The sequence below is a fragment of the Populus nigra genome, chromosome 1, assembly GCF_951802175.1.
Source record: "Populus nigra chromosome 1, ddPopNigr1.1, whole genome shotgun sequence".
Taxonomy (NCBI): Eukaryota; Viridiplantae; Streptophyta; class Magnoliopsida; order Malpighiales; family Salicaceae; genus Populus; species Populus nigra.
Window position 1 is genome coordinate 34,469,188 of NC_084852.1, and position 26,986 is coordinate 34,496,173.

Here is a 26,986-nt window from a genome sequence, read left to right on the forward strand (position 1 = left end):
AATTAAAAAAAAGGAAGCGTAGAGGGAAGGAGGTGGATCGTTGAACTCAAGGGATTCAAAATTTGAAATGGCAACGGGAGTTTTTATTACAAACAAACACGTGAACAACCAGCTTTATGCATTATTAATTAATGTCTTCGACGTGAGCTGTCCCCCACATGATGGGTGAGAAACCTTTGTCGTTAAACCCTTTGGAACTTTTAATTAAAAGCTCACTCTTAAGTAATAATATTTTATTTGTTTTTGTATTTTAAAAAAAAATTAAAAGTATTTTAAAAAAATTAAAATTTATTTTATTTTTTTTCAAATTAATATTTTTTTTAGTATTTTTAGGTTATTTTGATATATTAATGTCAAAAATAATTTTAAATAAATAAAAAAATATTATTTTAATATCTTTATAAATAAAAAAGCACTTTAAACTGATTGTAGAATTTATTAATTATAGGTATTTTTTTTTAGAAAAATATATAGTAATTTCATTAATACTAAATAAAATACAAATAAACTATTTTTTTCTATATATATTCATAGATATTATTTGTTATTTGAACGATTTTCAAGACAATAATTAGAATCCTTTCAATTATTTAAACGATGAAAAAATCCTTTGAAATTCTTAAATTGTGGCTCTCTATGTAAAAGATGATTACACGATGGATCGCATTACTAGATCTCAGTTGAGATAATATTACCTTTATTCAAAAGAAAAAATAAACCTTGACGAACAACAGATTACAACACATGATCATATAGATTTAAATAAAAAATCTAGATCTATAGACACAAAATAAAAAATACTAAGAAAAATTAAGGGATGTGATGATTGTTTCAGAAGAGAATAGGTTTTATATTTTTTTATATAGAAAAAAAGGATATATTTTTACTGAAAATGAAACTATCTTAGAATCTCAAGATTTAAGATCTAATATATCGTGCACCGATATTTGTGGTCCAATGATTTTGACAAGGTTTTTTTGTCTCTACATCCTAGATTCAAGCCTCAGCATATACACTTATCATTTCCGTAATGCCTTAACTACTTATTGAACTTGCAGGGTGTTTAGTAAATTCAGAGATTAGTTGTAGTGCGTGTAAGCTAATTCAAATACCCCAAGTTATATATATAAAAAATCTAATATATCGTATAGTTATACGCTTTATAATAATTAAATATCATGCATGCTTTAGAAGTAAGTATATTTTTTGTCACTTCCATGGCAACTCAAGGATTATAAGCTTCCATGTCACAAAAAGTAAATCGAGCCACTTGAAAAAACTGTAGCCACCATGATTGCACGGCCATTGAATTGTGATCGTTATTTGGTCATCGGATCCGTCACAGATTAGGGTTTTCAGGTGGAGGAGAGGGGGCAGTTTTTCGTGTATGAAGAATTGCTGCACTTGATTGATACAATCAATAAAGTCCAAACACCACTCATGTGAAGAACCAATTCAAATCTATCTTCAAACTTTAAATCATATGCATTTTTCTCCGGTCACTAATTTTAATTACTTTATTTTTATATTTAGATGGTATTTAACATTGCAATCCAATCATACTTTACAAAAAATTGTTTTTTTTTTAGTTTTAAATCATTATTTTTGTATTTTTAAATTATTATTTTTATATTTTTAAATCGTTTTGATATTCTGATATCAAATATAAATTATATAAAAAAAGTATTATTTTAATACATTTTCAAATAAAAAAATATTTTAAAAAATAATTTTTATTATACTCTCAAATAAATATTTAATATGAATTCTTAATTAAGACAATACACACAATAATATTCATGAATGTATGCTGGTATGCCATGGAAGTATATAGTAAATAATGACTTGATGGGAGCATATAGTGTCAATCGTAAAAATAATATGAGTATATAGTTTGAATATGTTTTATTGAATTTTGTGACAATTAAAATAAAATTTAGTAAGAAATCCAATGATTTAAATTATGGAGAGAGAAAAAAATTTAGTTAAAATTCCTTTTTTTATTCGTGTATTTCTTTTTATTTTGACAAAAAAAAATCTCTTGTTACCAGCAACATGATTTTTGAATAAAAACTTAAAAACATTAAGTTAAATATTTATACGAATTCCATTTATTTAAATTAAGGAGAAAAAATATATTTTTTTAATCAAAACTCTCTTTCTTTATTCATGTTTTTTTTACAAAAATATTTTTTTTATTAGAAGCATGATTTTTTAAATAAAAACTTCATGAAAACAATTATAATAAATTGTATAGTTCAATTTTTATACCAGCATAATATATTGTATACACGTTATAAGCAGAATAATAGTAATAGTATAATAAAATTAAATAACTTAGCATGCTCATGAACTAAATACAAAAGAACTAAACTAGATGGCATAAAATACAATAATTATACTTACTTATATGTTGAAGAAATCCGGGAGAAGAGGTATATAGCTCAAATAACAAGCAACTAATTTGATCATCTTGAAATTAGTTTTTTTCACTTTGTTATCAATTTTTCCGTCAAATAAACCTGCCAGGAAGAAGCTCTGAGTAAATTTTTATTGCAAATTATCATTTCCATTCAAATACCCAGTCACAAGCACAAGAACCCCGCCATTGTAAGACTCTTGTGAATTGACTGTAACAATTTATGCCATGACTACCAAGAAGATCACCATGGATGTGGAGGAGGTGTAAGGTTTTCACACGACCATCAAGCCGTCTCAGATTGCGAAGATAATATCATATAAAAACAGGTTTTCAAGCGAAGGAAATGTCATAGCTAGGAAGTCAATTTCCACCCAAAATGCAGCTAACTCGAAAGGTGTAAAAGACATCAGCAATGGCGTGAGTTCATCATCTTGAAAGGGCTAAATCTCAAACCTGAAATGCATACCTTATGATTAAAATGAAAATAATCATATGATCTCGTCTTCAATACATACATATGCATTCACACTTCAGAATAATCGACTAAATAAGCAAGGTTGTGCTTTCAGTAAACAGCAACTGACTGAAAACAACGTTGGCTGGAATGCCCATTGAAATCTAAAACAGACAAAACCAAGAACTCCTTTACCCATTTCGGGGAAAAGGGTAAGCTGTTCCACTTTGATGACAGAAACTCCAGTACTTTCCATAGCAGATTTTGTTCCTCCTGTTGAAACTATAGAGTACCTTCAATTTACAAAAAAGACCAAACATAAAATACACTAAAAACCGACATCCTGAGAAAAAAAAAAAGGCCCCGTTCACTTCATAAACACAAATTTATGAGGATTTTGAACGAAGAGACAGCTAAGTTTTGATGGGTTGGTGGTTTGAACAATGTAGGAGTAAGATGAGAATAATCACTCGGGTACCGAATAACGAATTTAGGTCATCTTCAGATTAATTGAGATACATCGGTCTTTTTATATATTAATCATAATTATTAAGTAGGTGACTCAGTAGTAAGAATTTATAATTAAAGAGTTTGTTTTCCCTGTAATTTCAAGTTCGAGCCCTATGGTTATTAATATTGATGGTTACTGGATGCTTACTTGGTCGTTAACTTCAGGACCTGTGAGCATGGTTGTCAAAAACGCTTTTTTAACACGACACGGAACATATAATATAAACTCGACTCGTAAACTCGAATCGTAAAATCGAAAGTAAAATTTTTTAACTAAAAATCGTAAAAGTGCAAGTAAAATATTTTAACTAAAATCGTAAAATCGCAAGTAAAATATTTTAAACAATACAAATATCCAAACATCGCGCAAGTAAAATATTTTAACTAAAATCGTAAAATCGCAAGTAAAATATTTTAAACAATACAAATATCCAAACATCTTAAAATACATAATTCAAATAAATGTAAACTAAACAATACAAATATCCAAACATCTTAAAATACATAATTCAAATAAAAATTCATGCATGTCTATAGTATTTTAGTAACTAAAAGTTAACACACCTAAAACAAACAATCTGTAGGTGTGTCATGTAAACTAAACACACCCTCATTGCCTTTGTCTCCCTCATTATTCCTAAAACAGTCATCAAAATCATTACCATCTAAAGGAACATTAGTGCTAATACTAGTACCAGCACCAATATTAGAAACATTAGTGCTACTACTAGTACCAAGACCAACACCAATATTGTCAACAATATTTAACTCCAAGTTCCTTGAATTATCTGGATTGACATCATTCTGAATCTCTAAATCATCTTCAGTTTTATGACACTCCATCCCAACATCATTAAGATTTTCTTCATCATCACTTTCATCTTCTTTACCGTTTTTCCTTCGTGTTGCACTATCAATGACACCAAGCAAATCAAAGTTGGATGAACCTTCATGTTTCTCTCCCTCGATTATCCAGTCATCATCAGATGAGAGATGATCAAAAACTTCACCAAAATCATTAGCTTGCTTTTTGACTTGGTTATCATTTAATTTCAGATTGCACATTACAAATACCAAGTCATTCATTTTTTTCTGGTGCAAATGATTTCTTTGTTTTGTATGAACCTACGTAAGCAATTCAAATTAATACCATATAAGATTCTTATAAAATATAAAAACATTAAAATTAAAAAGGAAAAAACTTACCATCTCAAATGCGCTCCAGTTTCGCTCGCATCCAGATGAACTACAAGTCAAGCTTAGAACTCAAATTGCAAATTTTTGTAGCTCTGGACATTCATCCCCATAAGAATCCCACCATTTAGCTAGAGTCTTTTTATCCCTTGTTATCTTGGCAATCTCAATACCGAACAACCCACTTGCATCCTTGAATGAATCAAGTTGCAAGTCAATTTTACACCTTGCACTTGCATCGGGCACCATCCTTTCTAAGCATTGATATAATCCAATTTTAATGTTGGCATTGACTTTAAAATTAGAATTATAATGATAATGAGGATTCAAATAATATGTTGTTGCATGTAAAGGTCTGTGAAGTTGAAGTTCTCATCTTGCATCAATGATATTTCATATAGGCATATAACTACAAAATAAAAATAAGAATATTATCATCAACATTACATGACCTAGTTGGTAAACATTATAATCAACTAATAGTAGTAAATAAATAATTAGCAAGATATATAATCAATATCTTTTTTTCACAGAACCAAAATTCACTTGTATCTTCTCTTTTGCTTGATCCATTGCTTCATATATAAAACTCATAGTTGGTTTCTCATCTGAATCAACTAATCGAATAACTTTTATCAGAGGATATGCTGCCTTAATACATGTAGTAACATCATGCCAAAACTTGATGTCCAAAACACAACTTTAAATTCGCTTCCCTTCTTCTGTTTTTGAAAACCTACATGACCTCCATTGGATAGAAGTAAACATTGTCATCAACTGTATCTTACAATCACTCAAACATCCAAGAGTTAAGTATGCAATAGCAAATCTAGTGGCAGCAGGCCTAATCAAATCCTTTCATTTTATAAAGTGTCTAAGCATGGAAATGAGAATAGTTCTTGAATATATGTATGAGGTGATTCTCCTCCAATTAGCAATAGTTACTTGATGGACCTCTAGTTTCTTCTCAAAATCTTCCAATATCAAGTCAATATAATGGGCAGCACATGGTGTCCAAAACAATCCTTTTCTTTTCCCCATCAACAATTGCTATGCTGCCTTATAATTTGCAGCATTATCAGTGACTACTTGCACCACATTTTCCTCTCCAATCCTCTCCATAATAGCATCCAACATCTCAAATACTTTATCAGCAGTCTTGGATATATTAGAGGTATCTACTGATGATAAAAAAAATTGTCCCTTTAGGACTATTAACCAAAAAGTTGCAAATAGAACGCCTTTTCTTATCAGTCCATCCATCAGACATTATTGAGCAACCTGTTTTTTTTCCATTCTAACTTGTACTCCTTAAGCAAGTTGATCGTATGATCTACTTCTTGCTTCAAATACTTCTTTCTAATATCATGGTAGGATGGAAGCTTAAAACCTGGCACATGCTTTGCAACCAATTCAAATGCCTTAACAAATTCAGGGTTTTTCATACAGTTAAATGGAATTGCATTGGTGTAGAAAAATCTTGCAATTTGTTGACATGCTTCTTCTCTAAGATCCTTTTTTAGCAGCTGATTGATGGTGGTTTGTGTACTTCCACTCCCACTCGCTACTCTCTTTCCTTTGTCCACTAAGGTAATTTCATTCCCTTTATCATTATCTTCATCTTTTCCAATATATTGGAAATCCTTTCTTTTCTTCTCAAATGCTTCTTGATTTTTCACCAGAACATTCAAAATTATCTTCTTTACATCTTCTGGTACTTGCTGGCATGGCTCAACATCCTTTCGAGTGCAAGTCAAATGATGCTTGAAACGGTAAATGCCTCCACTAATAATTTTCTGACAAAACTTGCACTGCACTCTTTTTGAATTCTTGTCAACATCTATACCATATTGCCATCCCACGTCAAATCTATTGCCACTTGTAGTTTTTTTAGATGCCATATATTCTACAGTTCAAAACCACTCTTGCTATAATATTGGACATAATTAAGATTATACATTCACACACCACTCTTATGAGGAAAATTCAAGCAATCTGAACAGTAGACAATAAAAGTTCAAGTATAAGCATGCCTAGACAAGCCTAAAGGTTATATATCACTAGGTAGATCAGGACAGTGATTAAGAAGTTTCCAAAGCCAACAACTCCATGTATCAAGATCAAGCCAAAAATGGCAGTGGAATGGGTGCACATTTGCATGATTTGGCAGAACAAAGGAATAAGAAAGCTAAAGGAGACTAATTGCATTACTTAAAATGATTGTTCATCATATTTAACTGATTGATATACTGGCAAAAAATTTATTGTTCATCACATTTACTTAAAATGCATAAAGCTTAATGAAATGCCTCAATCACTGAAACAAAAACTAGTGTAGTAATCATCAACTCGTAGCATCTAGGTTATATCTTGGACACGATTCTGACAAGGAAATATGAAAGAACAAGTGCAATGCCAAAGCATGCAAATGGTTACACGGTTACACAGTTACACTCTCTCTCACGAAAAAAGAAAAACAGAATACACTCAATACAGTGCAAACCAAATATCACGAAATCAAAGCCTTGCAAGATGATACCATTTGAGAGATGCAGTCCGTATTAAATTGCTATCCAGTAATACACAAAAAGCCTAAATAAATTAAATGCAAAAGGCATTCCAAACAGGAGCATCAATTACCCTAAATTTTGCAGTTTTTGGATTTACAAAATACCTGCAATCCTGGAAATTGGAATGCTTTGTTGCTTCGTTGCTTCCTTGCTTCACTGAATCTGCAACACCAAAGCAAACAAGATCAAACAGAGCATAGGTGTGAGTGTGAGGTTTCACAGAAGATAAACAGTGAATTTCACAGCATACCCAAATCATTTTTTATCTCTAATCACCACCATTAGATAGAAAAAAACAAAGCTTGGAATTGAGAATCAATTCTTACCTTCGTCTCGCCAAGAATGCTTCGAATCGAGGGGAAGTGATTTATGAATTTGCTGGGGAAAGGGGAAAGGGAAAAGGGGAAGGGAGTCAGGGTCCTCAAAGAGACTGGGAGAGTGTGAGACAGGGAGGGGAGGGGATGATTTGATGAAGTCTAGAATCAGGGAGTGTGAGACAGAGATGAAGTCACTGGTAGGGTGAGGGTGGTCACCTGGTCGGGTGGGAATTGGGAAAGAAAAGAGATTGTGAGACAGGGACGAAGTCAAAATTTTTACTTTTCTAATTTTGCATTTGGTCAATTGGTCTTTGGTCCGGTGACATTTAGATGAAGTCGTGAAAACGTAACGTTTTTAACGTTTTTACGAGTTGTTACGATTTTATGCGATTTTGAATAGGTTTTATGCAATTTTAATGATTTTCGAGTTTTGCCTCCGTTTCTACACGTTTTATGGGTTTTAACTCATAAAATCATACGATTTTATGAGTTAAAACGCATTTTTAACAACCATGCCTGTGGGGATTAATCAATGTGCGTGCAAACTGATCTGGACACTCCACGTGAATAAAAAAAAGTAACGATTAACTTTCATTATTTAATAAATAATTTTCAAAATCTATTTTGAACTCTCGATGAAAAAAAATTCATTTATAGAATTATTAGAGTAATTTTTCCTAAAACAACACTTCTAAAGAAAAAAATATATAACTATAATTCAAAGAAAAAAAATAATAAAATGAAAAAAAATACTAATTTGATTCTTGTCATGCTACGCCGATTCGAGCAGACACTTGTAGTTTAAAACTAAAACCCACTTAGCCATAGCTCTCTTCCCTTTAAAAGTCTTACTCTACAAACCCAATTTTAACTTTCTCATTTCGTGTACAAGACATAAGATACTTTAGCAATTTTTCAATGTGAGATTGATTTTTTTAAAAAAAAATAGTATCTTTAAAATCAAATTTTTATTCATCCATAAATAGTTTGAAATATCTTAATGCTCCATGTTAAATTACTTGTGATGGTGAACAGTTTTCAACAAAGTCTTATACTAAATTGTGAATAGACTGCACATTTAAATTAGCTTTAAAAGTGCCTATTAGCCATATTTTAAAACCAAATTTCTAAAATCCTTCATATGAATGAAGATTATTTAACTAGTATATAAAAACCTAAAGATTTCTAGAGAGAAAATGAATTGGTAGATTACTATATCATGATAGTTAGTTTTTTTCTTTAAACTTTTCTTAATGAATTAGTATTGGATTTACTTGGCTAATTAGTAAACGTAATATCTTGAATTATTCAGCCTTTCATTTAGTTCTCTTCTTAAATTTTTTTTTTCTTTGTTTTTCATGGTTGTATTTAGTTTAGCCATGAACAACTTTTTATTTCATGAGTATTTTAAAGAACTCAACATTTTAAAATTTTAAAAGAAACAATCACATTTCTCACATAAATATATGATATTTTATTAGAAATATTATGTTATACTCTACTTTGTAAACGAAGATATGAAAGTCATTCAGAGCATAATTCACTTTTATCTCGTTACAACTAACATCTTTTTAATCATAGGAATGAGCAGAAAATTATTATTTATGGGTGCTCTTGATAATGATGTATGACTTAGTTTTTTTCTTTGAACCTAGATTTAAGGATCTCTAGTCAGGTAGGTAGAGTTACCATCATTATAATCTTTCATCATTAAAGGCAGACATCCTAGAATTTTTTTGTCCAATGTTTGATATTTGCAACACTTAAATCTTCCATATCGAATTTAATAGGTAACATTTTCTTTATAGATTTGATTGTGCATTCAATTCTGCCTAAAATTAACATGTCGTTCATATAAAGATATACAATGATATGATCCTTGTGTTTTATTTTATATAAAACATATTTATCAATCTCAATGATTTTAAATCTATTTGACAATATTACCTTGTTAAACTTTTTATATCATTATTTAGGTGATTGTTTCAAACCATATATGACTCAACAAGATTAAAAATTATATTTTCTTTCCCTTTAACAATAAACCTCTTGGGATATTTCATATAAACTTCTTAATCTAGGTTTCCATTTAAGAAAGTTATTTTTGTATTTTGATAAATTTAAAGCATGTTAATAATTGTAATGACTATTAATATTTATATGGAATTTATCCTTTACACAAGTGAGTATGTATCAAAATAGTCCATAATTTGTTGTTCTTTGAATCATTTGATAACGAGTCTCCCTTTTTATTTATCAATAGTTCCATCAACTCTCATCTTCTTTTAAAGATTCATTTATGGTCTAATGGTTTAGTTCTAGGTGGAAGATCCACTAGTTCCAATGTATTATTTTACATGTTAGATTTAATTTTACTATTGAATACCTCATTCTAATAAAAAGCTTTAAAATAAGACATTGCCTATGAATAACTTCAAGGTTTATTTTCTAACAAATAAATTAGAAAATCAAGCCAATTTTGTTTTTGTTATTTTATACTATCTTACTATTTCTCAACTCAATTTCATCATCTTATATTTTATGAGACTACTTATGCTTTCCTTCCTTCATCTTCTTAGTGGAAGAATTTCTTATGCTTTTTTAAAATGAAACACATCTTTAAAGAATACAACATTATATATGATCTATAATTTTAGATTTTATTTTGACCTTTTATAATAAGGCATTGCTACTTTTATAAGAAACCCTCATACTTTAAGTATTTATAAGAATGTTTTCTACTTTTTATCAACTTACATGATGTATGTTCTAACTTCTTGTGAAGTACTATGCTAAGTATATAATTGGTAGTTAAGATTATCCCTCTCTATAAGTTGTGAGGTGCTCTTAAAATTACCATCATACGCGTTCATAGTTTCTTTTAGAATTTGATTCTTATATTAAATAATACCTTTTTTTAGATGAATAAAGAGTAGTAGTTTGATGAATAATACCATTATAAGAACAAAATCCACCTAAAGATGCTTCGTGTTCTCCACATTTATTACTTCTTACTACCTTTATCCTTTTTTTAAGTTGATTTTGAACTTAATTGTTGTAATGTTTAAGCATTTCAAGAATATCATCTTTTCTTTTTAACAAATAAGTATAACAATATTTTATGCAATTATCTATAAAATTATTATAATATTTTTCTCACCTCTAGTTCGTATAAATGTTTAATCTCCAATATTAATATCAACCCATCACTGTTTACAATTATTAATCAAGTTGACTTTGAAGATGACTATAGATAAGCTCATTTTTTACACTTCATATGAGAGGTTATCAACTTTAATGATATTGGCTTGAGCAGTCATTTCTCTCTTAAGGTTGTCTTACTGACTCTTATTTATACAATTCTTATCTTGTTGTTTATTCTTGTTGTAGATAAAACATTTACCATTAAATGTTTTGGCAATGCCTTTTTCCTTCACAAAAAGCTTATTTATTTATTTCTTTTAATTGGTCTTTGTCATTTGTTTAACAATGTTTGCTTTAAGGGCTACAAATAAAGAATTGGCTCTCATTTTGAATAACTTATTATTCTCTTCTAACCTCAACCTGGGAATGAGATCTTCAATTCCTATTTTATTTTGCTTAAGATTAAGATAGTTCTTGAAGTCTTTTAAAATAGTGGTAATTTATCAATAATAGTAGCCACTAGAAAAGATTCATTCAAAACCATCCTTTCATCATGAATGTTATGGAATGTGAGTTGAAACTTTTGAACTTGAATCATTATAATTCTTGAATCAACCATCTTAAAATTAAGAACTTCACTAATTATGAACTTTTTCATATCAGCTTTTAAGATCCAATAAAGCCTTATACTTCCAATCTAAAGCTTTCCATATAGCCTTTACATTATTGATTAAATTATACACATTATATCATGTGTTATCCAAACCATTCAAAATTAATATAATTCTTACGCATAGAATCAATGTACATTTATGTATCCATAACTACAATAATACTGGGATCATATTTATCATCCGATAACTTTGATGCATCTCTAGTAAAAAACTTTGCCAAATTTAAAATAGTTAGATAGTATAATATTTTTGTTGTTGTCATTTTCAGTTTAAATCATTAAACATTTCAGGTTTTTCATCATACACTATAGATGGTGATGATGAAACCTTCTCTACCAAAGTATTATTTGGTAGAAGCAATATTTTTTGTAGAAGACATTATGATTTTTTTTCTATAATAATAGCCAAATATAATTTTTGGCTTAAAACATGGAAATAAAAAAAAGTACCAAGATTATACTATAAAATTTATAAATTAAATAATATCATAATGTATTAAACAAAATAATTAAATAAATAAGTTAATTTAGTCCTAAGATTGGTAGGAGAATTTACAATAAAACTATAGAGTTCAATTTTTATATGAGTATAATATATTGCATACAAGTTATGATCAAAATCATATTAATAATATAATAAAATTAATTATTCTAGCATGCTCATACACTAAATATAAAAGAACTAAAATAGGTTGCATAAAATATAATAAACAAGTAAATACATTTTACTTATTTATTGAGACAAAGAAATATAAGTATTGTTGTTAAGAATTCAACCATTTTTTTTTAAAATTAAATTGCGGTGCAAACAATCTTTATATAATTAGTCTCTTGAAATTTCAATAACTTCACTTTAAAAAGTTCCACTACCTTCCAAAGTCTACGATAAAAAAAAGTCGATTTTCTCTCTGCAACAAAAGATCTTATAGCTATAGGTATTGAATGTAAAAAAAGTAAAAAAAAAAGAAGTAAAAAAGACACAACCACCATAATGCAAGAATACATAATTACAATGCAACAAAAAAAAACTTGAGAAAAAAAAACTTGTTTGATTCTTGTTATCCTAGACAATCTTTATTTATATAGGAACTATGGCTGCCATGATTAGTTTTGAATTTAAAGAATCAATTCTAGAATTTTAATCAATTAAAAAAATATTTGAGACTTTAATACAAATATTTAAAATTTTACATTGTCAATGAATTAAATAAAAGAAATTAATTGGATATATTCAATAAATCTTAACATGTATTATTTATGGACTAGAAAAATAATTTTTTTATGTCAAAATATTAATTTACAATAAATTTAAACACATAATCAAAATGGGCTTATGTCACATTGAGCGAATGTGAATGATTTAAGCTCAAAGTCTATTTAGCTTAGGGCTTCCTTCATCTAAAAGATTTAGGGAGCGTTTGAAAACACGGATTAACCTGTTTTTTTTTTAAAATAATTTTTTTTGTTAAATTTTTTTATGTTTTGAATCGTTTTGATGCGCTAATTTCAAAAATAATTTTTAAAAAATAAAAAAATCATTTTGATATATTTCAACATGAAAAATATTTTAAAGAACAACCGAAACCATACTTCAAAACAGGCTTTTAGTGCTCTAAAATTTCAATTTTAACTTTTCAACTTCTCATTATATAAATCACATGAAATTCTTGTAATTTTTAATGTAAGAATGATTTGTATTTTTTTTTGTTTGTAAAAGTTTGCCAACCAATCGATGTTAATGTGCCATGTTAAAGTGTTTGTTTGGAAAACAATTTTTAACAAATTCTTGACTACAATCATAGTACTTTGTTTGGAGAATAATTTTTTATCAAAATCTTGAACAAAATCGTGAGTGTATTTAAATTGGTATAAAAAATGTATATTAACTATGTATTAAAACCAATTTGTTAACAAATTTATTATGAAGTAAAAAACAAATTTCAATAAAAACAATATGCCTTTATAATTTTTACGTGACTATATATTAAAAAAGAATAATTAATTTGAAAAAAGTATATAAATTTTTTTTAATAAAAAATAGCAAAGGAGATATTTTATTTTTGTTGAATATTCATGATGAATTATATATATATATATATATATATATATATATATATATAAGTTATTTTATAATTATTCATAAATTAAATATTCATACTACAATTTATTTGAAAATCCTGGCAGATGATTTTTAAAATTTAATTTTAATAATTTTGTTTAAAGAGAATTTTATTATAAAATAAAAAATAAATAAATAAATGAATAAATATAGGTAAAGTTCAAAAAGAATCCAGCATAAGCACTTTTATTGTTTTTTTTTTTAATTAAACAAATGATATGTCATTTGCTTAATTGTGTTAAATGAACGAATGACATGTCATCTACTTGAATATATGACGCGTTTTCTCTGGTAACAAACATCCTACAATGAACTAATCAAATTAAATTAAATTGTCTAACCTACAATTTAGATCATGGCTCTAGTTAGTTTTAATAACATTGTTTTTTAAAATTAATTTTTTATTTAATTAAATGATTATAAAAATAAACACTTGTATGAAAAACAACGAATAAAATTATTGAGGACAAATGTATTTTTTTCAATCTAAACTTCATTTTCTTATTAATGCATCTATTTATTGTTTTAATGAAAGCATATATTTTTTTTAACCACAAGCATTGGTTAATAAATTAAAACCTATCATGATCACAAAAGCAAGTTTTTTTTTTTTTTAAAAAAATATTTTCATATTTTATATCTTATTAAAGAGAAAAAAAATAATAACATTATATAAAAAATCTATTGAAAATTTAAAAAAGATAAATCTTATTTTCATTAAATATCTACGAGCAATTTGTTTTTGGCATATTAGGCACATAATAAATGAAAAGAAAATTCTTTACATTCCTATAAAACCCTTAATATTATTTAAGAACCATAACAAAATTGAATAATAATGTATATATCATGTCAAGCTATATTTTGTGGTGCATTTTAATCAAAATCTTAAAAAAAATCTTGAAAAAAAAAACTATAGAAAAGAGTTAGGTGTCAAGGTCAAATAGATAAGGTTAGTGTGTTTTGCCCAATAAAAAGAAGGCCTTGCGCTTATGGGCTTGCAAAGTTAAGCTAATGCACTTGCTCTTTTTTTTTCTTAAGGTTGAATTACATGTCATTTACTGTTTAGTTTTATTTTTTAAATAATAAAGTAGACATTGTGTCATGTGTCTAACTAGATTTTGAACACCGGAGAGGCGACTTGAAAATCAAATGGAGGTGTTTTGGATTAAAAAAATATTTTTAATCTATTTTCACATATAAATACCTAATAAATACCCTTAGAGTCTTAATAAACCAATTTCTCAACTCAAAATACTTCTAAATCAATTCAAAAATACAAATTTAAAATAAAAAACTTAATCTTGATCTAATTTCTTCAGTAATTTAGAAGCTCAAAAACACCTTAAATACACTCCTTCGTTAAGAGCAATATATTGACACCAAATTTGCCTTTTTGGTTCAAAGAATCTTCCTAACCAATCGCTTTTTTTCTTGTTCTTTTGTTTTTTACGACTTTCTCTACTCTTTCAAACTCAAGAATTGAAATGTGAATAAAATAAGATTTTGGACCAAAACATAAAATTTTCAAACTAAAAAAATAAAAAAAGAAAACTAAAATTTTTAAAGGCCAAGATTTCGCTTCATGAATAGTTTGAAAAAAATCATCCATTTTCGTCTAATAGTCAAATTTGGTCCCCCTATTTCTTTTATATATAACTAATAAATTAATAATAAATAAATAAATATAATTACAATAATGTTTGTCTTCACTTGCATGACAACAAGACAAAGAGAGCAGAATAATTAACCATTCATCCATGCTAAGAGAAAATCTGCTCCTTTTCTTTCCAAGAGTTTTTCCTTAACATTGTGAGAATCTCATGAAAATGCAGATTAAGCAAACCATGTCATGAGCCAGTAACATGAAAATGATGAAATTAATTTTTTTTTTGCTAAAAACAGTATTGTGGATTCACTATTGTAATCCCAGTTATGAATATAGATACACAGTAGTTTTTGTTACAGGAATTGTGTTACTTTTATAGTTTCTTTTATATAAAACTAATAAATTAATAATAAATAAATAACAATAATGTTTGTCTTCACTTGCATGACAACAAGACAAAGAGAGCATAATAATTAACCATTCATCCAAGACGAGAGAGAATCTGCTCCTTTTCTTTTCAAGAGTTTTTCTTCAATACTGTGAGAATCTCATGAAAATCTAGATTAAGCAAACCATGTCATGAGCCAATAAAATGAAAATGTTGAAATTAAAAAAAGAATTTATTAAAAACAGTATTGTGGATTTATTATTGTAATTCCAATTACTAATATAGATATACATTAGTTTTGGTTACAGAAATTGTGATACTTTTATAGTTTCTTTTACATATAACTAATAAATAAATAAATATAATTATAATAATGTTTGTCTTCACTTGCATGACAGCAAAACAAAAAAAAGCAGAATAATTAATTATTCATAGAGAGAATCGGCTACTTTTCTTCCCTCCCGACAATACAAAATCCAAGAAGTTACCTTGTCTTTTTGGCAAGGCTCTGATTTCATTGCACCCAAAATCCTCACTCCACTCCTCCACACATTTTTTTTATACTTTTTTGTTTCCCGTTTATTTGCAACTCTCCTTCACTTTCTCATTTTTACTCTCTCAAATCAAATACTCGAAATTCAATTCCCAACAAAAAAGAAGAAGAATAAAACATCATCCAAATCCTTCTCTCGTCTCTATTTTTTATTTATCATTAATTCCCTTAATTATATCCTTTTAATTTGAATTTCTTAAAAAATAAATCTCAGGGAATTATTTTACAGGCACGTTTATAGATCCTCTGTTCTTGTTAATTGTAACCTGGGAAAAAAATAATTTTTAATGAATTGACAGTTCAAGCGTAGTTGTCCCAGATTCCTGGCTCAATATATATATATATATTGTTAATTCCTCTGTTCTTGTTATTCGTATATATATATATATATCCGTATCACTAAAATACGAATAACATAGAGATTGTGATAAGTCCAAATCTGGGTATTTTATACTTAAAAGTAGAAAACTTGTTTTTAACGTACCGTAAATGCTGGGTTTTGGCTGGCTGTGACAGAGTATACTGATTTTTGTCAACGTTTAAAGTGGTAAGAGGAAAAAAAAAATTACTTGGCCCAAAAAGCGTTAATGCTTTTTGGCAGTTAGTTGTGGAGTATTATTCTACAAGAGTACAAACTACGAAGACTTGAGTAGAGAGGATGGCATCTTTTGTGTTAGATAATAGTTGGTTGTTGAAGCCTGCCTAACTCATCTTCATAACCCAATCTTTTCTTTTTCTACCTTATAAAAGCAAAACCCATCTTTCTCCCTTGGCCATTTTATAAGAAAAACGTTGACAAATTTGGGGGTGTTAGAGGGATTTGGGGTTGGTGGTTGTAGGAGAATTGCGCTGAATCAGAGTTCATTTGTGGGATTTTTGTGAGATATTCTTGGTTGGTTCTTGTCTGAAAGGGTAAAGGAGAGATGGGTTCCTATGTAAAGCTTGCTAAGAGAGCTGTTGAGACTGAAATGCCTATCATGGTTCAGGTATTGATTTACTACTATCTCTTTTGGATTTCTGGGTTCCTTTGGTTCTTGTCAAAACACAAAGATAATTACCTATGTGATTCTGTCTGGTTATAAGTATGCACACCAGCACATACATGCTAATTTTGCATATGAGTGTGTTGTGTGTTGGGGACAGTGTTTTTATAGCTTGTGCGAGAGAGAGAGATTTGTTTATGCTATGGACACAAACGTCGGTTATGTATATATGCGTGCTAATGGTGGTTTGGGTAAATTATTTTGTTGGTGTTATATAGAAAGAAAGAGTGAAAACCTTGATGGTGCAAGTGGGGAGATTATACCTTATGCATAGATTTTCATGTTATATGTTTTGCAGATACAGGAATTGGTCCGAGGAGCGAAAAATGCTGTGTCCTTGGCCCAGGTCTGAGTTTCCCTTTCCTCATGTTTCTTTATGCTGCTTTTTTTACACTGTGTAAACGTATTGAAATAGGAGAAGAAATGGTCAAATTTTGGTTTTTGATGCTAGATTGCCACATTGTTTTTGTTTGTCTCTTAAGTGTTGTATAAATGAAGGTATCGAGAATCGGGACCAGTGAATTTTCTTCTTCAAGAAAGAGCTTGTTTAGTGCAGATTTTAAGGACTTTTCTATATTTTAAACAGTAGAGCGAAGATTATGCATAAATTTGTTTGACAATGCATCTAGGAAGACTTTTCTCCTACAAAATATAGGACAAAATCTGATCTCATACTATGAAGTGAAATCATGACTATTGGAATACCACTTTGTAAAAGTTCTCAATCACATGCAGCATTATCGGATAGTCAAACTCAAAGCCTTTTGATATGCGATGTGCTCTGTATTCTTCATGTGCTCAGCATAGATTGCATAGTCAAATTCTTTTTGCCAAATTGCTAGGAAGGCAGTTTCACATTTAGAAATGTGTATCAATGATGTATATTTAACTTTAATTTAAATCTATTTGTTCATCAACTAAATTGTGCTACTTTTACTTGTTTGTGCCTTCATCATTAATAAGGACTAAATATAAATGTTTTTTCTTCCCCTCATTGCATTAGACACAGAAAAAGTTCTTTGGTGATCAATTCATTTGTTTCATGTGGTACAGGGAGTAGTTTATTGGCAACCACCCAAACAAGCATTGAATAAGGTGAAAGAACTTGTATGGGAGCCTTCAATTAGCCGTTATGGAGCTGATGAAGGTATTCCTGAACTTAGGGAGGCATTGACACAGAAGGTATATAATTCAGTACATTCAGCATGTTTCCAACTTGAAAGGCAGGCAGAGTTCATTTGATTCTCTCAGTGCTGCATTTCAACTGTTTATACTCATATTGTAATTATTAGATATGTAATTGTTTTTGTTATATGGTCATTTTCATCTGTTATCCCTTCTCTATCACTTTTGTAACTTTACTTAATTGATTTTGCAGTGGAATCGTTTTCTTAGTTGGGCACTTGTATTTCTGGAGTCATAATAATCTTACCAAAACTTACATGCCCTTCTCTTGGAAATTTGTTAACACATTATCCATGCTTTTGCTCTTTGCTTTGCAGTTGCAAAAGGAAAATAAGTTGGTGAAATCTTCAGTCATGGTTACTGCAGGTGCAAATCAGGTGTTTCCAACTATGACATTCTTAAATATACGTTACTCATTCCCAAAAGCATTTAGGTTTAGGAGAAGAGGACAAAGTTAAAGATGTCCATAAAACTTTATTTTCTATTCTATTATTTAATTGACTTGTAGAAAATAGCTATTCTTTCTGTTCCATGGCAAGATGTCTCAGTTCACATATGTTCAAGAATATGAATTATTTTTACCTTCTCAATTGCAGGCATTCGTAAATCTTGTTCTTGCATTATGTGACGCTGGGGATTCAGTGGTTATGTTTGCTCCATACTATTTCAATGCATACATGTCTTTCCAGATGACTGGCGTCACTAATATACTGGTGGGTCCTGGCAACCCAGAGACACTTCATCCCGATGCAGGTGAAGTTCCGTAAACTCTCATTGCATAGAACCTGACTTTTTGTGATAGTAACATAGAGCTCTTGTTTTAATGGTGAACATGGGTATTTTATGTTAGAAATATTTGTCACTCATTGGAAAGGTGCTTCATAGTATCCTGTTACACTTCTGTAATTAAGAAGTAATGTTGATCACTTTTGGAGTTGAGCTTCAAGGAGGTGTGACTTTTTGTGACCGTAGGTACTGATTGATGTCTGCTCTTGAAGTCTATAGCAGTACCCATCAAGTTTTACAAATGATTTTCCTTGCTTGCATTTTCATTATGAAAAATTTGAGTTGTGATTATGAAAATTTAAAACCAGCTATTACATTTGTGAAACTTCAGTGTGATGCATGTTTCCTTATCTTTCTAATCCGCGTGAATCATTTCAAGATTCTGGCTATATTCCCATACCAATACTCTACACCATTATGACATGAAACCACAAAATTCCACATGGGAGTTATTGAACATTAGTTTGGGTGTAGAAATCTCTCTATCTATACATAGTTTTTTGAGGGTGTGCTTACCCTGTTTTAAAAGGCGTTTTAGAATTTTGAAGTGCGTTAAAGTCCTGTCATTCAGTATTAATGTTTTAGACATATTTCAGACAGAATGCTAAAGATACATGGATTGTGCTCCTCACCTGTTATATATTTCAAACAAAATTTAAGGATGCCTAAGTTTTAAGCTGTGGTAATGTTCAGTTTTTACTCCATTTCATATGTTTCTTGATTGTTATTGTCAAGTAATACATGTCCTAGAGGAAAAGTATGTCAATGGCAGCTGACAATATTAGAATATTTGAGAAAGAAATATATGAAATTGATGTGCATTTACAGAAAAGTCATGAGTAAGCACCTCTCTCTCTCTCTCTCTCTCTCTCTCTCACACACACACACACACACACACACAGCATGTTGGTTGGTCATTCATCGGCATTTCTTTGAATTTCAGACTGGTTAGAGAGAACATTATCAGAAGCAAAACCTGTTCCGAAGGTTGTCACAGTTGTTAACCCCGGTAACCCAAGTGGGACCTACATTCCAGATCCCCTTCTTAAGGTTCTGTCTCTCTGGAAGATGATCTTGATCATGCGTTGAGAACACTTTTTCTTAATCCTGTTGCTTTTAAATTGTTCAAATTATTGCTAAGTGGGACCTTTTTTGTTTTGAGCAGAGAATTTCAGATCTATGCAGAGAAGCTGGATCCTGGCTTATTGTAGATAATACATATGAGTAAGTCTTTTCTGTTTTCATCAATGCTTTTGATTTGATTTAAAGGTGATTTTTGTCAATGTTTTTGTTGTGCTTGAATATATCCGAATGAAAGTTAGTTAGAGGAAGTTTCTGAATTCCTAATTGGCATTGAATTTCTTTGAAACATGATTATTATATTTTCTTTGAGAAATGGTGCATAATACAGCTTATCGGCACACGTTGTTTGTATGTTTGTCGGTTTCCAACTAGAAGAAAAGTGTAGGAAATAGGAATAGCAATAACTTGGTAATTGACCGATGAAGTTTTCAACATTTCATACTTACGGACTGGAGAATATTGATCTTCTCTGAAATGTATTTAAGAAGTCCATATTTTCTACTTATTATGCCAGGAAAAAGCATTGGTGTGCTTTTTAATCCCTCTCTCATCAATTTAACCTGGCCTGTGTTTAGCATTTGGAAGGATGGACTGGTGTAGAAGAGTGTGTTCCCCTCAACTAGTAAGGAGACTAGTCGAAACTGTATGTTTCAATACTTCCAATTGTAGGAAAAAAAGAAAAAACAGAGGATGAAAACTTGGTGAGAGGAGGAATACCCAAATGACACTTTAAGTCAAAATGGGGAAGGATGGAAAATCTTGAAAGCAATTAAGACTTTGAATTTTGGGTGACCTCATCAGTGAAGAACTAGACATCAAGGATTGAAACAAGAAGAAAAGAAGGTTTCATAGGCAGTGACTTCCCTGAATTTCATGTCATGCTGCATGCTCTTGCTCAAGGAAATCCATTTTAAATTTCTTCTTTACAGTTGCAATTGGTTCAGTTTTTATTTCCTTATTGATACATTAATTTTTTTGGGAAAATAAATATTTTTCCTAGTTATTTTTTTTCTATTCTTTTTATATTTTTTTCTTCTGATTTGAAAGGACAATATTACCGGGGTTTTCTAGTTTATATATATATATATATATATATAAAGGGTCATAATAGTTTTTTGACAAGTGAGACAAAAATGAATAAAATTAAGTATTTTGAAAGTCTTCCTATGGTTATGATGTTTGACTCCTAACATATCCCGTTACCCTCTCCTCTGTCACTTATATAGTTGTTTGGTATGATTGTCTGCAATGATATATGGTATCCTACTTTTACCTTGCAACCTGCTCAGCTAATGGATCGTGGTGTGGTATTATAATCTAATGTAGATATGAAGGGTTTTTCTGGCCTTTTATTTCACGAAGAGTTGTTAGGATGAAGCATGTAAGCTTGAGTTCTTCGTGTATAGGTCTCCACAAAACACTGTCAACTATATTTGTTGGTATCATGTAATCATATAATGTTATACACTGTTTAGAAGCAGTCCAAAATTGATGTGAGATTCTGTACTTCCAAATCAAAGTTATCGTCTTTGTTTACCTGTGCCAAGAAGTTTACGGTACCATTTATGAATGTTAACGGCTTTTCCTTGTAGGTATTTTATGTATGATGGTCTAAAACACTCGTGTATAGAAGGAGATCACGTTGTCAACATCTTTTCCTTCTCAAAAGCATATGGAATGATGGGATGGCGAGTTGGATATGTAAGTAATGCCCAGTATCTCTCGTTGTTATCAATTAAGAATTGTTGTACAATAGTATTATCATTGTCTAAAAACTCTGAAAAATTTGATTTGTTATAAATGAAGTTTTATTTTTCCTTTTTATGACTCTAGTTTTTCTGAAAATTGGAGTATTACTACTAGACAGCTCTTTTGTAGATGCTTTTTTTTTGTCACGAAAAAGACAACTGTGCCAGCTAAATTACGTAATGGCTGCATGCAGATAGCATATCCATCAGGAGTGGAAGGCTTTCAAACTCAACTTCTTAAAATTCAGGACAACATACCAATCTGTGCTTCAATACTGTCACAGCACCTTGCTCTCTATTCCTTAGAAATGGGACCTGAATGGGTGACCGAGCAAGTGAAAGATCTCGTCAAGAACAGGGATATAATTCTGGAAGCACTCTCCCCTCTGGGCGAAGGTGCAGTGAAAGGTGGAGAAGGAGCAATTTACCTGTGGGCAAAGCTTCCAGAGCAATACGTGGATGATGATAAAGTTGTTCGCTGGCTTGCTACAAGGCATGGTGTCATTGTGATTCCAGGAGGTGCGTGTGGATGTCCCGGGCACCTTAGGATCTCATTTGGGGGCTTGACAGAGAATGACTGTAAAGCTGCTGCAGAGAGACTAAGGAGAGGACTGGAAGATTTGGTAAGCAATGGGATTGTGCAGTGACACTCAGCCCTTTTCTTCTCTGAATACATTAAAAATGGAAGTCAGATGGGGCAGATTGGCGCAAGGTTTTACGACGGGCGTTTGTGCATGCATTGGAATAATAGGAGGGTGGTGAATTAATTCTATGTTTTTAGGCTGATAGTTATGTTGTGAACAAAGGGAAGGTACTTTATCGGCGCCGGCACATTGGCCATTCATGTTTAAAGTAACAGTCGCGGAGTGGTTTTTTATAATATATAGCAATACTACTTGGTTAAGTACAGCGTTACGCTCCTGCAGATTGAATTTCAAATTAATTTTTAGCATGATAATTCAATATGAGAATTTTTAATCAAGAATTGAAAAGGTTATGTTATGTTGAATTCAAAACTATATGATAATAAAAGGAGTTAACTACAAATTAAGAGCTGTTTATCTTTATTGTAAGGAGCAAAAATACGTTTATATGTAAGTATTTTATCTATTGTCTCGGGGTGCTCTATGAATTTTTTTAATTTAGTTATATCTCAATAAAATAGATTTTTATAAAAAAAATTAATGATTTAAATTCCATAGATTTTTTTTTAGTTTAAATTCTTCTTTTCTTATTAATGCATTATAAATCCAATAAGAAATCAAATAAGAAATTTTTAAAGAAGCATTATAAAAAGAAAGGCTAAGCGTGTCTAGGTTAGAAGAATAGAGCTACATGCTTGACCCATAATTATAAATCCAAGAGCATCTATTATTTTTTAAAGGGTGGATGACATGTCCTGGTCTAGATAGGCAACACATCATCCGTTTACAACTATTTTTAGTCACTGAAAGTTGCTCTAGGAACTAAGTTTTTACCTTGGAAACCAAGAATTGTATCATTTTCATTTAAAAACATTAAAAAAAATCTATGGACCTCTAAAAACCTATTTATAATAGCAAAATACATTTTAATCAATCTCAAATGTAAAATCATAATATTTGTTTCTTAAAAAAACAATTTTGAGATCTAATCTACTTTGTCTCACGTGATCAAGTGGATAGAAAACACCTCCATTGAGTTATATTTTTAAAGTTAAATTCTTAGACATTGAAATCAAATTTATTCGACTAGTCATGAGTTTTATCTCTTCTTAAATTTTTTTATTTATCTTTTATTTTTTTTTTAACCGTCAATAACTTAAACGTGACAAAAATAAAATTTCTGATGAAAATAAAATAACTTGGGATGAAATATACAAAAATAGAAACTCAAGAGATCAAATATAACTTTTTATTTACATATATACAAGTGAGGAAAAGGGAGGTGATAAAGATGGAAGGTGGAGGAGGAAAGATAAACAGTTGGAATCGTGGAAAAAACTTGAAAGTGATGTTCCAATCCAATAGAAATATTGAAGAAGTAAAGGAAGCATCATGAGGACCGATGATAAGAGATATTTCCATGTTCTTCCAACTCATTCCTTCACGTCAAGAAATTGCTTTTTTTGAAACATTTTAATGGCTACAAATAGCCATTATTCTTTTTTTTTTTTTTCATTTTAGTAATTTTTAAGGAAGAAAAAGGAAGGAAAAAGCTAGGAGGGACTGGAATTTAAAAACCTTGGGATGGATACATGGGTTTTTTTTTAAATTATAGTGCAATTAAAATAAATATTCATCATAAAGTAGAGTAAATGATTTAAATTCTAAAAGAAAAAATGCATTCCTGCAATAAAAATCCTATTTCTTATTTATGCATTTATTAATAACATATTTTTTTATATAAAATTTAAAGCTAGTTAAAAGGAATATTCGCTAGAGTTTTAACAATTTAAATTGAGGGAAAATATGCATTCTTTTACTAAAAAACAAATCTCATTTCTTATTTATGCTTTTTGTTTGTTTTGATGAATATATGTCTTTTTTCTTAATTATTAAAAGCATGTTTTGTTTTGTTTTTTTAAAAAAATCATTATGATTTGGAAAATAAGTTTTTAGATAAAAATAAAACATGTCTTCACAATTTGACCACAACCATTTGAAAATGCTAAAAGAATAATTAATGTGAGAAAACTATAAAAAAATGACAATGAAAAATAAAAAAAAAATATTATTTTTTCATTAAATATTCATGAGTAATGTTTTTTTTAAGCTTTGGATATTAGGTTAATTTTTATTTTCTTATAAAGTAATTATTAATGTTATCATAAAAGCTATAACTTTAATTAAAAATTATAGAAAAAACAGATAATTATTGAAATATTATTTTATTTAAAGAATATTTCATTATAATTATAAAAAAATAAAACAATTATAAAACAAATAAAAAAAGAAAGAAGGTTTAAAAAAACCAGATCAAACCATCGTGCATGGCATGTTAAAATAAACCAAACACTTATGGAGCTAAAAGGCTAGCCATACATACGTGACATATTAAAAAAGGCTCAAATGACTCTTACATCTATTTATTTTTATGTTTTAAAAGTAGTTTTTATTTTTTTTATTTTTTAATTTAAATTAATATTTTTTTGGTGTTTTTAGATTATTTTAATATGCTGATATTAAAAATAATTTTTTAAAATAAAAAATATTATTTTAATATATTTTTAAATAAAAAAATTTTAGAAAATAATCGTAACTATATTTCCAAACAAATATTTAAACTTTTTCTAAAAATTATAAACAAACAACATTGTATGTTGGTGCTATTATTAAAAAAACATTAATGGATGACGAACAACCTATCATCCTGTTCAACTAATTATGGCAACCTACGGTGGCTTAAAAAAATTTGAGGCAATGGTATATTGGATTTCAAAATCCAAAATTGAACACATTTTTATAATTACAATACCTTAAATACATAAAATGAACCTCAATAATCCAATTTAGAACTCCTATAAAGCTATCTAAAAATATAAAATTAAATTGAATCTAAACCAACTTTACAAGTTATAATCTATTTTTTTCGGCATGATTAAAGGACCCATCAAAATTCTTTCTTGAATATAAAATTATTTATACCAAGATTGATATTTTTTTGCAATCAAAATATAGCTGACCCAAACATTTCTATCTCTACGGCCTTTTTGACGACTTTCACTCTCTTTCTTTAGTTTTCAATGACCAAAATTATTGAAAAATAATGTTAATGACAAAACAACACATCATCCACCTTTTTTTCTTTTTAATAATGTGGAAGATGTGTCATATTCTTGCAATTATTTTTTTATCACCATAGTTTGCTCCAATGATGAAAAAAAATTAGAGTTTAAGTTTTTAGACTCAAAAACCCCTAAAACCCCATTCGTAACCACAAAATAGATTTCAAGTGAACAAAAAACTCAAAATTATAATAAAATTAAAAATATTTTTGAGTCTTGATCTATCTTATCGGGAATAATTGTTGGCAAAAACAACCTTCAATAATTTTTTTTTTTAAAAAAAACTCAATAACACCAAAATCATTGTATTTGATATCCATAAGTAAAAAAGAAGTATTGGCAAGAGGAGTTCAAGTTATGTATAAAAGTTAAAACTAATATTTATACAATTGCCATAAACTTGTTTATGCAATTGTCAAGAATTTATTTCAAAGTTGAAACTTTTTATTACATGATTTGTATGATGATATCCTTAGAATTACTAGAACTAAGAATTATAATATCTTTATGAATTAATTAACATTATCAAAATTATGTTAGACACTAATATGTCTATTTAATAATATGATTTGTGTAGATTTAATATTTATTTTATTAAATTATTAGAATATTTATTGGAATATTTCTTGAATTTTGTTTCTCAACGTTCCAATGCAAAGACTAATTTAATTGAAATTGCTTTAACAAATATTTATTTTTATTTATTTTTCTCAACAAATATTCAATAAATAATTAATATGAGACAAATTTATTTATATATTCTTTAAAATTTTTATATTTTATATAATTTTAAATAAATATAAGAGTCCTTATAATTAAAAAAAATTCTTGTAACAAAAAGAAATGAATTTTAAATTAAGAGCAAAATAATCAAGATTGCTAATTCAATTTATTTTTATATGTACTTTAAATTCTAAATAATATAATTTAATTCAATTATACTGTTTAGTATTTTTTCTCAAATATAAAAGAATTAAAATAAATTATTAATTGAATTTAAATTTATTTATGAATTGAATTAAATTCCACAAGTTGATTACAAACAAATACGGACTAAATATGAAACAAAGTGAAAATTGAGAAATTAAAGTGAATTTGTCCGTGCCTTTCCGGAAAAGCAACAGAGAGAGGTTGAAGGAGGAATCGGTTCTGATTTTTCATCAAATATCAATTCGGTCCTTGAGATTTGAATTAATCTTTTAAGGACAAATCAAAATTAAAGTTCGCCCATCTGTTTTCAATCTAACGTCAGAATATCCAAGGAGAAATCGAGTATTCGAGAGCACACAAATAAAAAAATCCCAATAAATTGTAGGGATGAAATCGAAAAACAATAAAATTCAATGATGGAAGTGCAGCAATAGATAAATAACATTTTCTTCGTATCTCGGAGTTAATTTGATTTCTCGTTGATCCCACCCC

The 26,986-nt window shown here is 29.0% G+C and overlaps 1 protein-coding gene across 1 annotated transcript; it reads left to right on the plus strand.

Annotated features, from left to right (window-relative positions):
• The first annotated feature begins 16,594 nt into the window (after positions 1-16,594).
• On the plus strand, positions 16,595-22,702 carry LOC133672106 (aromatic aminotransferase ISS1). Its single transcript, XM_062092604.1, has 9 exons — positions 16,595-16,939; positions 17,295-17,342; positions 18,050-18,178; positions 18,499-18,558; positions 18,778-18,934; positions 19,911-20,017; positions 20,133-20,191; positions 21,643-21,751; positions 21,993-22,702. The coding sequence occupies exons 1-9, from the start codon at positions 16,877-16,879 to the stop codon at positions 22,443-22,445; spliced, it is 1,185 nt and encodes a 394-aa protein (XP_061948588.1). The 5' UTR covers positions 16,595-16,876; the 3' UTR covers positions 22,446-22,702.
• The last annotated feature ends 4,284 nt before the right edge of the window (positions 22,703-26,986 follow it).